This window comes from Eublepharis macularius, chromosome 15 (genome assembly GCF_028583425.1).
Source record: "Eublepharis macularius isolate TG4126 chromosome 15, MPM_Emac_v1.0, whole genome shotgun sequence".
In the NCBI taxonomy this organism is placed as follows: Eukaryota; Metazoa; Chordata; class Lepidosauria; order Squamata; family Eublepharidae; genus Eublepharis; species Eublepharis macularius.
This window is the reverse complement of record NC_072804.1, coordinates 38170364-38183638: the sequence shown is the minus strand read 5'-3', so window position 1 is coordinate 38183638 and position 13275 is coordinate 38170364. Positions and strand designations below refer to the sequence as shown.

The window sequence follows — 13275 nt, the reverse complement described above, 5'->3', positions numbered from 1 at the left end:
ACTTCAGGAGAGGCATTCTGTATCTGTTTCTCATGTAATTCTAAATCTACATTTACATACTTGGACCCAGATGTACCACTCTTGTGTGGCCGAACAGCCATGCACAGCTATAGAGTCTTTGTGGGCATGTTTTCCTGACGGGAGAAACTGGGCTACTGGAACTATTGGTCTGACCTGTCTTAGTTGACTCCAGGGCCTTTTTTCTGGGAAAAGAGGTGGTGGAACTCAGTGGGTTGCCCTCGGAGAAAATGGTCACATGGCTGGTGGCCCCGCCCCCTGATCTCCAGACAGAGGGGAGTTTAGATTGCCCTCGGTGCCACTCCGGCGGCACGGAGGGCAATCTAAACTCCCCTCTGTCTGGAGATCAGGGGGCGGGGCCACCAGCCATGTGACCATTTTCAAGAGGTTCCAGAACTCCGTTCTACCCTATGGAAGAATACATGTGAGAGCATACTAGACATTACAAACTACACGAGTTCACAGGGACTTGCATCCATACTTTAGCTGCTAGATCCAGGTGGCAATTCATGAGGCGCAATTTGGAGCAGGGACTACTGCACAGAAAAAGGAGGAATTCCTGACTTTTTCTCTGTGCTGTTTTTGATGGCTGAGATAGCCCAGGGGTTGCAAGCCACTGAGAGCCAGTGTGGCGTAGTGTCTAGAGTGTCAGACTAGGTTCTGAGAGTCTCCAGGTTCAATTCCCCGCTCTGCCATGAAAGCTCATTGAGTGACCTCTGGCCTATCACACACTCTCAGCCTAACCTACCTCACAGAGGGGGGAGATGGAGGAGAGGAGAATGGTGTAAGCTGCTTTGGGTTCCCACTGAGGAAAAAGGCAGGGTATAAATGAAGAAAAATAAAAGTAAACAAAATAAAAAGCATTCAGCGGCACATGCTGGCTTCCAACAGACCAAATAACGCTGCCCTATGGACCCCCCCCCCCCGCTATTTCAGGCACTAAAAACTGCACAGGGGAGCAGGCTGGAATTCCTCCTCCTCCTGCACAGCGGTCCCTATCCGTTTACTCACAAGTTGCCACAAGAAACTAGCAGCTACAATAAAGCTGCAAGTCCTTGAGGTGAACTCATGTAGTTTGTAATGCCTAGCTGGGCTGTCAGAAATATCACATCAGGTTTGGTCAGTCATGTCAAAAAATATTTTCTTCTTCTAAAGAATAGTGAGACAGATACAGAATTTTTGCCAGCTGCCGCCGCTGTTCTTTTCTATCTAATTCTTGCAATACTTTCTGTATTTGCGCCTCTAGAGCCAGGTGCACATAACTCAAACGGTAAGGTCCAGAATTTTATTTATTTTATTTTAAATTTAATTTTATTTCATTTATACCCCACCTTTCTCTCCAATGGGGACTCAAAGTGACTTACATTATTTTCTTCTCCATTTTATCCCCACAACAACCATGTGAGGTAGGTTAGGCTGAGTGTGTGTGATTGACCTAAGAAGATTTGGTCCTGGAGATTTGGGGTGAGTGGCGCCTGGAGAGGGTGGGATTTCAGCAGGGGAGGGACCTCAGTGGGGTATAATCTCATAGAGTCCACCCTCTGAAGAGGCCATTCTCTCCAGGGGAACTGATCTCTGTAGTCTCAAGATCAGTTGCAATTCTGGGAGATTTCCAGGATCCACCTGAAGGTTGGCAGCTGTAAGCTGTCCCCATTAATACCAATTTGATCTGCAAGCAGTTATCAGATGGTGGTATATAATTTCGTCCCATGAAAAACGTCAACAACCCATTTCCACAGATTATGCCTCTAGTCAAGGGACAACACATTTTTTCCTGTCCGGTTGGCAATCTGACTTGAACTAGCCTGGTCCTCTGGGCTGGCCTGTGCAGGCCTTAGTGGCCACCACCTTATCCAATCAGCCAGTCTCTCTGAGGTCCGTATGCACACACTGACTGACCTCGGTCAATAGGCCTTGAAAGCCTCTTTCTCCTGCAGCCAAGAGCTTATGAGAAGCTGGTTAGTCTCTGAATCACGCAAGCCTGAAGCCCAGCAGAGCTGCGGAGGCAGGCTTCCTCCCCCACCCGCCCCCTTTCTTCCCTTTCATTCCCTGAAACAACTCGGGGCTTTTATCAGCCCCATATCTTTCCCACGGTTTTCTGTTGCCAGTAAGGTCACTGGTCCTTTTAAACCACTGCTGAGACTAATGACTAAGCCTGCGGAGAGGAGGCGGAGGGAGGCAGGAGACGGGGCGAAGGATGGGGCATGAGACAGTTCACACGGGCTGTTCTTTTCCAGGATGATTGGGGGGGGGGAATCTCAGCTAGCAAAAAGGAAAGGAGGAGCATGAGAGGCTGAGGAAGCAAGAGCAGAGCTGGGATCCATCACTCCCTGGGAGAGATTTCACTCACCCATAAAAGAGGGATGTGCTCAGAAGAAGGAGGCACGGAGGAAGAAGCAGAAAACTGAGAGAGAGGCTGATCCCCAGGAGCACTTGTTAGCAGTTTCCAGCCAGACATTAGCGGCCATACAGGAGCCAAAAAGCAGCGGCAGAAAAGGCAAGCCTTTCAAATCCAGGCACCTACAGGGAAGGATGAAGAGGCCCTGCCAGGACAAAAGGTCATCGGATACAGACTTGACCATCAATGTGGGGAAAGAGGAAGCCTGCAGGTAAGAAGCAGGAGGCGGTTCATTCCTAGCTAAGCGTTTGGGGAGGGGCCGTGGCTCAGTGGTCGAGCATCTGCTTGGCATGCAGAAGGTCACAGGTTCAGTCCCTGGCATCTCCCATTAAAAGGACCAGGTGGGAAGTGATGTGAAGGACCTCTGCCCGAGACCCTGGAGAGCTGCTGCCAGTCTGAGTAGGCAATACTGAACTTGGTGGACCAATAAGGCAGCGTCATGTGTTCCTAACAGTGCCACCTGGAGCTCACGGCAGAGAGCAGTGGCACCCAAGTCGTTGGTGCCAGCGGCTGATCCACGCACAGCAAGGAACCTGGTGGAAGGGTTACCAGCTCTGAGTTGGGAAATACCTGGAGATTTGGAGGGTGGGGTTTGGGGAGAGGGTGGAGCTGAGCAGGTGATAATGCTATAGAGCCCACCCTCTGTGAGGGGAACTCGCCATTATCCCAAGAGAGGAATAACCAAACTCAATCAGTCCAAGACAGTAATATTGGCAAAATAATTTTTTTAAAAGTTTATTAGAGAAAACTCAAACTGATGCACTTCAGATAAAATCTGGCAGAGTGCATACTTTACAAAGCAAGGACCCATGTTCATATCGTTTGGTTGAGGTCCAGCGGGTGTCCCCCCTTATTCCATCAAAGGTCACCACCTCTCCTATGACTGCCCTCGGCCATGCGTTCTGCCCACATGCTGTGACTATGCAGGTTTTTTATCAGTATCTAAAGTAATCTATGTCTAATGGTGCCTGGAGTATTTTAGTGACAGTTTTAAGTGTGTTTTTATAGTTGATGATTAACTTACTGTATTTTATTGATGATGTGAGCCGCCCTGAGCCCATTCATGGGGAAGGTGGGATATAAATCAAATCAATAAATAAAGTCATCAGAAAATTGTTTACAAACACACGATAGTTTACAGAAGACAAACAAACTTAAGTCATAGATGCAGTAACTTCTAAAAAGTTGGCAGGTCATATAAACTGAAGGAGTGACATTTAACACCCATCTGACACCTCTTGTTATCTTTAAGAGGGGTACGTCCGTGAGATAAGAGAAATGCTGGCCAATCAAAGTCATAACATCCAAGCATTTGGGAGGCTATGTCCTGTTGTAAATCCAAACACCTTTTATGTCTCTCACCTCTGTTGCAATTTCTAGAGAGAAACAGAGCAAGAGTCCAGTAGCACCTATAAGACTAACAAAATTTGTGGTAGGGTATGAGCTTTTGTGAGCCACAGCTCACTTCTTCAGATACCTTCAGACAGATAGATACTGGACTCTTGTTCTTTTCTACTGCTATAGACAGACTAAGCCGGCTACCCATCTTGATCTGTCTCCATAGAGAGAAACAGTGAAATAAAAGTAGGAAAGGGCAAATTAGAAAAGGGGCAGCCAAAACTCATTGCCATAATGCCCTGCAAGAGAACCAAAGAAAGATTTATAGCCAAAACTATAGGATTATAAAAATCTCTTAACACCCTCCAAAGTAGCCATTTTCTCCAGGGGAACTGATCTCGTTGGCTTGGAGATCAGTTGTAATTCTGGGAGAGCTCTAAGCTCCACCTGGAGGTTGGCAAGCTTCAGGACAGGTTGGCCCCAGGGTTGTTCTGATGAGGTTTTGCTTTGGGTGGCAACGAAGTGAAGCTAATCAACATGGTTACCTTGATATACCATTCAGGTACAAGGATCTGCAGAGTTTAGATGAGGTAGAGCTCTATTAGTGAGGATTGCACTAGTTTCCCAGTTTTCCGTCTGCCAGGCAGAGGAGTGATTGCACATTCAAGCTGTTGCAGGTCTGATTGCTTTACAAAGGATATCCCAAGAAATAAACACTTATGCATGAGCTGCAGTTTCTGTACAGTCTCCAAGGACAGCATTGTGCAGAGGCATATGGTATCAAAGGGTATGAAGACCTGAACATCTGTCACCAGGTCTAAATCTAAAAAAATAAACTCCTGAAAAGTGCTCCTGGCCACGTTGGCTCAGCCTCTGCTTTGCATGCATAAGGTGCCAGGCATTAAAAGGATCAGGTGATGCAAAAGATTCTGGTCCTGGTGAGTCATGGGCTCTGGCCAGAGAGGGGCTGTGGCTCAGTGGATGAGCCTCTGCTTTGCATGCAGAAGGTCCCAGGTTCAATCCCCAGCATCTTCAGTTAAAAGGACCAGACAGTAAATGATGTGAAAGACCCTGGAGAGCCACTGCCAGTTTGATTAGACCTACTGACCTTGATGGGCCAAGGGTCTGATTCGGGACTTAAGGCAGCTTCATGTGCTCAAGTCCCTGAGGCAGCAACAGCTGCAAGCCTGAAAAATCAAGGGAGGCTGAACCCCACAAAATCATCGAGTCTAATTTCCCTTCCGCCAAGGTCTCAGGTCCTGCCAGCCATTGTGACTTCACTACTGTCTGGATGCAGCTTCAGTTGCCCACAGATCGCAGGATATGGGACGGATGGATCGGCATGGATGACAAGCTCTGCCTTTTGCCTTGGACTTCTGGCTGAGAGTCAGCCGTCTCTTGCTTTCCCATCCTTCCCAGCAGAGTCTGCTTGCATGCCGAACTTTTGTGCAGTGATGTTGTGCTGCCTTGCTTGTCCCTCCCCACCTCAGAGGAGTGCAGCTTCCCTCTCTTCCAGATCTGGCCCTTCACTTTGTTCTGTCATGAATTTTCTTTTTCAAATAGAAATAAGGTGCTATCTTTAGGAGCATGGTGGATTTGTTTTATTTATTTTCATTTATATTTATATTTATCATATTTATTCACTGGACCTCAAGGCAGTATGATAGAACTATTCAGTCATTAAGTCAATTACAAAATATGATGATAACTTTTGAATAACAATTTTTGAATGTAACAACAGAGATTCTTCATAAAAACCACATAATGCATAGAGCTGGGATTGAAGAACCAGAAGGAAAAATAACTCATTATTTTGCCTGATACAAACAGACCCATTACTCTGTAGTTCTACTCCCTCTATAAGAATGTCCTCATGAACTATTCTTTTTTGCACATTTTGCAAAATGATAGAAGCATGCAGGCCTTCCTAACAGCTTTAGGTAAACTGTTCCATAAATGCCGTAATTGCCATAAAGAATGCATGTGGATGGGCAATTGCTGGTTCTACATGTTTGCAGGGTGGCACGTTCATTAGGCTTTGCTCTCATGAGCAAAGCTGTTGCAGCAGAACATAGCAAAAGAGGTAGTCCTGCAGGAACGTTTGAGTCCAGGGTCATTAAGGGCTTTGTGGGTGACAGCTAGAACCTTGAATGGAGCCTGGTAATATCTCTGGATATCTCTGTGCCTACCGTTTCTTGGTTTCAGATGATCATTCTTTCAAAATAGTCAGATTGTTGGGATTTTAGCAAGTGTTTCCATTTCAGTCATGAAAGAGTTAAACTATTTGTGTTACTTAGTAAACTTATTTGCATGTAACCATTTAGGCCTCAAATTTGGATTCCCGCCATAGAAATGGGAATCTCTAAGCATAATGAACTAGAATTGGGATTTTCTATTGGGCAATCTGTTTATTGGAGGGGGGGGCAATTAAGTGATGCTATATATATACTGAAGTTTTATTGCTCTTTGTCTCACTTGCTTTCTCACTCTCTTGCTTTCTCACTCTCTCTCACTCACTTTTCTAGCAAGATGTAGTCAGTTTAGCTATTTCTTATTTTCTTCCAATGTAACCCTATTTTTTATCCTTTTGTAAAGTATTCAGAGCTACACTGGAGTGTGTCTCATTAATTCTCATTAGTTCCAATGCACAATCTCTGCATTAACTCTGCTAATTTCCAATCAACACTGGCCCCTTGGTTGGTAGGAAAAAACATTTCAAATCCCCTAAATGCTTTCAGATGTCTTTGATGTTCTAGTTCATCAAAACACAATACAGAAAGCATTTGTGTAATGACCCATGTGATTGCAAGATGCAAAATTCTCCCTCACTCCTGTTTTTGGTTCCTATTTAGCCAAACACCCAGGTCCGCTTCTCCAACCACATCATCAATGGTACAAGCAAGAAAGAAGCGAAGAGGGGTAAGTCAATGCATCATCAACACATTACTTTTACAGTGCCGTTTTAATACACAGGGGTGCTTCGCATGCCTTATTTTGTGTACTCCTCAGATCTGCCCTGTAAAGAATGACACAGTAGTAACATTTTTAAAATGGGGAACCAAGGCAGTCTTGTAGATTTTCTGAAAAATTTTGCACTGGAAATTTTTCCAGAAAATGTCCTTATACAAATCAATAGAGATCTGATTGATCATGTTTGTTTCTACTTAGTAAGCACAACCGAAAAAGTACTGCATTTTCTGTTCACACAGACACACACCCGCTCTCTCCCTTCAGCTGGCAGGGCACCACTTCTGAGTCTTGATGGGGCCTTGAGCATTCTCTTACACTTAAGGCTCCCTGATCTACAGTCAGAAGAAACCTTTTCTTTTGTCATGGGCACCAGCTTTGCCCAAGCATTCCACCAAGCCTATAGGATAGAATGAATGAAGTCTTGCCCTCAAGTCATAGTTGACTTGTGGCAATCCCTGGTGGGGTTTTCATGGCAAGAAACTAACAGAGGTGGTTTGCCATTGCCTGCCCCTGCAACCTTGGTCTTTTTGAGAGGTTTCCCATTTCATTACTAACCCAGGCTGACCCTGCTTAGCTTCTGGGATTGGATGAAATCAGGCTCTCCTGGTCAGGGCCTATAGGATAGAGTCCCATTCCCAATTCCAAGCCCTAACACCGGGCATCCTAGGTCTTACTGGAGCAGGAAGAATTCAATCTCTGTGTGGGAGCACTAGCCAAGAGAACTAGCCAGGTGCACCTACATCATGCGTGGTTTTGGAACTGCACATGTGAGTTGCTCATGCATGCACAGTTGCCGGGGAAATTCTTGGAGATTTGGGGGTGGAGACTGAGGAGGGCAAGACTTGGGGAGGAGAGGGGTCTCAGGAGGGAATAATACCCAAACAACCAATTTCTCCACTGGGACAGATCTTTGTCATCTGGAGATCACTTGTAATTCCAGGTGGCCTGCAGGCCCCACCTGGAGATGGGCAACTCTATGCATGTGATGGATAGCTGCAGGTGTGGAAAGAGGTGCCACTGAATAAAACATAGATGCAGAGGAATTAGCCGTGTTAGTCTGTAGTAGCAAAATCAAAAAGAGTCCAGTAGCACCTTTAAGACTACATCTGACGAAGAGAACTGTGATTCTCAAAAGCTTACGCTACAGTAAAGTTGGTTAGTCTTAAAGGTGCTACTAGACTCTGAATAAAACAGGCAGCCCATTTCTCTCTGGGATGGGAAAAAACAAAACTCTTGATGATTGGTGAAGAAATGCACGGAGCAGATGTGCCATTTTGATTCAGGATGCAGGCCAAGTCATGCCTGAACTTAGTCCTGGTTGGCAGGGCCTTTACTTGGTCCAAGCGAATGGTAAAAATCATGCGGAGGTTTTCTCTCTCATTGTAGATAATTGAAAAACGGCGCCGGGACCGTATCAACAGCAGCCTCTCCGAGCTGCGGTGCCTGGTCCCCACTGCCTCTGAGAAGCAGGTAAGAGTATCTCCCTGCAAAGGCCCCTGCTGCAAGGACTTCTTGGCTCCCTGAGCTGAAATTGAGGGGTAACTTTAGAGGAACAAATGAACCAAATGGGCAAGAAGAAATTGCCTCCTCACATACATGACCACACATGGAGCTGCTTTACAATGAATCAAACCACTGGTCCATCAAGGTCAGTACTGTCTTCAGACTGGCAGCAGCTCTCCAGAGACTTTCACTTACTGCCTGGACCTTTTAACTGGAGATACCAGGGATCGAACCTGGGATAGGGTTGTCAGGTTCCCAGGCTCCAAATAGCGGATGGCGGATGTCTTGGGGGGGGCTTGCTTGGGGGGGGTACTCATTGTACTCATTCCTTAAAATCTGTGGATATCCTTGTGCAGAAACCTTCCCTTTGTTGTTGCATCAGGAATGAGGTCATTTCTGGTGTGACAATGAAGGGTTTGGGGTGCGCTCCTGCATGCTCCAGAGCTCCTGGGCCCATTCCCTGCACCTCCTCCTCCTCGTCAGCCAGGTAAGAGGTGGCAGGGGGCAGAGGCTGGGAGTGGGGGATGCCCTGCTCCCACCGGGGGACTGGGAACCCTAACCTGGGACCTTCTGCATGAGAAGCAGAGGCTCTCCCACTGAGCCAGGGCCCCTCCCACACTCCACTGAACTTCCAGTCATTGGAGCCGGTAGTGAAACCAAGCAGGACCTGTTTTGGCCACTGCTTGGATAAGAGCCCTTTTTCAAAGGAACATTTTCCAGCTGCAGCTGTAGAAGGAGATATCAGTGAATGAAACTTCCAGTATGGCTGACTAGTATTCATCTCTTTTCGTCTCTCAGGACTGCTTTTTTCTCTACAAGAATAGTATTCCTATACAGAAGAAAACACCCAAAAGTTTTCTGATCATTATATTCCTCTGTCTCATGGTGCACACCCAACCTAGGAATCTAGTTTCCCAGCATGAGCAGTGAAATAGATATGCATGGGTGGTCCTGATGCCAGCAGGGCTACATTCCACTGGCATGCTTCTAAACATTCTAAACACAGTCTTCCCTTCTTTCAATGCACAGGGCTCTTCAAAACTGGAGAAAGCAGAGATCTTACAGATGACGGTAGATCACTTAAAAATGATTTGTGCCACTGGGGGCACAGGTAAGGTCTGTGTTATATCTTTCTGAGAAATTCTTACTGTGCACTTTGACCATCCCCACAGTAAGGCTGAATGCAGTTCATGAAATTTCCCTATGGAGCCTGCTTTGTATAAATAACTCCCCTGCATACTGATCGTGTCATGCTGTTGTCTAGAGGGCTCAAATAGACATTGGTCCAAAAATGCAAATTGTGGCCATGGGCAGCCTCAACTTGCCTTGGGCCAATGCATGTAAGAAAGAGGTTTATTCCTTCAGCCTCCACTAAATTTCTCTAATTGTCCCAATTTATAGCATTTTAAAAGGAGAATCTGTCATTTTAAAAGAACGTGCATTTTTCCTTTTAAAATGCTAATAACAAAGCAAGAAACCAGATTTTGATTGATGAAACCTAGTGGAGACTGAAGGATTTCTTCCCTACTGGAACTCAAGGCAAACTGAGGACCAAACCATACATGAAACTGTGTGTGTAAAGTGCCATCCAGTCTCAGCCAACGTACGACAACCCTTAAGGGGGTTTTCATGGCAAGAGATAAGTGATTTGCCATTATCTGCCTCTGTGTAGCAACCCTAGACTTCCTTGCTGGTCTCCCATCCAAATTCTAACCAGGGCTGACCCTGCTTAGCTTCTGAGATCTGATGAGATTTAACTAGCCTGGGCCATTGAGCTCAAGGAAGATACAACATTACCCCCTATCCTTGTGCAAACAAACATTTCCTTGATCTTTGCATACATTTGTGAGTGCAAAAGACCAGCTGTTCCTTTCCGCCATGTATTTTTGTGTTTCCTTGCTGCTGCCTGGACACTTGCCTTTCTTAGAGTGCCAGCTTGGGACCTTTGCCCCATGGTTGCCCTCCAATGATCGCTTGCAATTTCAAACAGGTTCCTGGACGCTTTCAAAATCAGGGGTTTGTTTTGGCACCACCATGTGGCCACCAGGGGGCACCAGTAATAACATCTGGTGGGTGTGTTTGATTTTGTTAACCTGACCTTGGTGTGTGCAAACATTCAAACAAATGAACATGTGTAGATTCATATATTTGTAAATTTATATGTGCATATCTGTTACCCGATGGCCACCTACCTCCAGTAGACAATATCAGCCTGGCCCTTCCATAGAAACATAAAGTATGGGCACGTGGTGCCTCTCTGTGGTGCCCTTTATGAAGCGTATTTATTTATTTGATTTTTATTTATGTCATTTATAGTCTACCTTTCTCTCTACGACTCAAGGCGGATTACATAGTGTGAGATTAGTACAATCAGTATCAAGATCATTTCTATACAGTATCAAGGACATTACCGTTCAATGTCAAGGACATTTCCATAAACAATGATATAGGGTAAACAAATACAAATTTACAAAGACATAGCATTAGCAAGGGCCCGATACAGACCATAAACCAGGGCTTTTTTTCAGCTGGAATGCAGTGGAACGGAGTTCCGGAACCTCTTGAAAATGGTCACATAGCTGGTGGCCCCGCCCCTGATCTCCAGACAGAGGGGAGTTTAGATTGCCCTCTATGCTGCCATGCTGCTGGAGATCAGGGGGCGGGGCCACCAGCCATGTGACCATTTTCTCTGAGGGCAGCCCACTGAGTTCCACCACCTCTTTTCCCAGAAAAAAGCCCTGCCATAAACCATAGGTCAACCACTGTCAACCTAACCTTTGGCCAATGCTCTGCGCTGCAGTCTCAGTGAGCTGGAGGTGGGTTGGGTGCATGGATGCATGCTCATACTGTGAGGTCCACGATCTTGCCAAGGTTAGCAGGAGCCAGTGCACCCTGCGGGGCCTCAACGGGACTCAGCCAAGAGAGGGGAAGAGGTTAACCCCACCCAAGCCTTCCTCTTCTCTACCTGGGCGCTTCCTCTAGCCCAGGGGTCTCCAAGCTTTCTGAGCCTGCAGGCACCTTTGGAATTCTGACACAGCATGATTGGCACAGCCACAAAATGCCTGAAGCCATTTTTTTAAAAAAAAAATCTGCACAGCCAATCAGAAGCCTTGATAGGCAAAAGCCCCACCTGACCTCACTTGTTTTCTAAAAAAAACACTTAGTGGGCACCATCGGCACCATGATGGGGCCACTTGCTTTAGGTCCTGGACTGCTCTCCTTGGCCTCTATCTTTAGCGCTTATGAGGCTAATCTCCTGGGATGTGCCAGTCAGTGCTTTTTTTCAGTGGGAATGCAGTGGAATGGAGTTCTGGCACCTCTTGAAAATACTCGGCAATCGTGCATGAAAATAATATTGTTTCAAAGAATCCCGTGTGTTTTCCTCATTTCCCTCTTGAGAGTTCCACCACCTCTTTTCCCAGAAAAAAAACCCTGGTGCCATTCCCCTCTCCCTCCTCTGCCTCTTGTAGGGTGGTCATTCCCATGGGAGGCAAAGGGAGGGCGTGGCTCTCCCCTGGGCCCCTGTCACTGAGGCTTACCTGGGGAAAAGGCACCTGCCTTTCAGCAGGCTGTGCTGGCTGCACTGCTCTGCTGGTATTGCTCAGAAGGGCTGCCTTCCTGCATTGGGCCCTGCCACTGGGAGAGGTGACTGCTGGCTTCTGCTTCCCCTTACCTGGATCTCCAGATAAGCTTGGAGCTGCCCCCAGACACATACTAACAAAAGAAACATGAGAACTGAGAGGAAACATGGGCAGAGAGGAGAGATGGCACAAAGACAGCGTTGCACAAACAGACAGGCACAATGCTTATGAGTACCCGCCGTGTCTGGTTCAGCCCTAAGGCTTCCTGAGCCTGTGGTATGCCTTTTATGGGCATGGGGTCTTCTTGGTCTGAGCGAGCCCACAGTCAGTTCAACCCAAGAAGTGAACAAGCTGCACAAGCTCTTTGTGGTTATAACTGACATGCCGTTCAACGCTACTGTACAATGCTTGGATCAAGTTTCTGACCATAATTCTGAGCGTAATCAGCTTAATGTGTTTGCCATCAGTGCCAACATAATGTGCTTTTATTTTTAAAGCAGGGTTGCTAGATGCTCAAGCAATGGCAGTGGATTACAGGAACATCGGTTTTCGGGAATGCCTCGTGGAAGTGATGAGATACCTGGGCAGCCTTGAGAGCAAGAGCAGCGGCGTCGACCCTATCCAGCTGCGGCTACTTTCCCACCTAAACAACTACATTGCTGAAATGGAGCCTCCTACCAGAAATGCATCCCTCCTGCCCGTTCATTCCTGGCCTAAGTCACTTCTCTGGAAATCTAGCTACCCCATAGGGACATCCAACCCAGTGCATGTGCCTTGGAGGGAATGGGCGATTTGGTCTGCTTCGTCGGTAATCTATCCTGGTCCTGCACTGAGAGCAGCTCCAATGGGACACATCCCTAACGCAGTCGCACCAGCCTGTCCTAACGTCTTGTCTAGTTGGATTGCATCATCGCCATCAAAAAGCAGGCCTCCAGTGCTGACCTCGGCCACCTCCACTTCTGCATCTCGTGCAAGAGTCAGAGAGGCAGCCCCCAGGAGGAGCCAGTTGGCAGCACTTCTCTCCTCTTCTTCAGCTAGAGTTCCAATCACACCTGTTTACAGGTCTTCTCCTGCTTTGAATCCTCCTCCCCAGGGATCAGAAATCACAACTGAGACAGCTGGACGTTGCCGTTTCAGGTCTACTGAAATTGGAGCTTTTTGACCAACAGCAATTGAGTTTGTTAAACAGCACCACATTTAATAACAACAACACTTGGCTGTATGCAGCACTCGCTTCTCCTTTACATATATTCAAAGGGTCTTTTCATAAGCTCAGTACATTCTATGGGGGAGGCATGATCTTTGCAGGAAGTCACAGGCAGAAAATGTTATTTTCCCCCCTTTGCATTCAGGAATGACAGAGGGACTGGGCTTGTGCAAATGTTAGGAATGACTATTGCTTGTGCATATCTAATAACACACATGTTGGCTGCCGTTTGGAACCATTAAAACGTTTTTATACTTTTG

At 46.7% G+C, this 13275-nt stretch overlaps 1 protein-coding gene across 1 annotated transcript; it reads left to right on the top strand.

Annotated features, from left to right (window-relative positions):
* Window positions 1-2369: 2369 nt before the first annotated feature.
* On the top strand, window positions 2370-13196 carry HEYL (hes related family bHLH transcription factor with YRPW motif like). The gene is made up of 5 exons (XM_054999935.1): window positions 2370-2627; window positions 6607-6673; window positions 8111-8194; window positions 9257-9338; window positions 12306-13196. Exons 1-5 carry the CDS (start codon window positions 2551-2553, stop codon window positions 12968-12970), a joined length of 975 nt encoding a protein of 324 aa, XP_054855910.1. The 5' UTR covers window positions 2370-2550; the 3' UTR covers window positions 12971-13196.
* The last annotated feature ends 79 nt before the right edge of the window (window positions 13197-13275 follow it).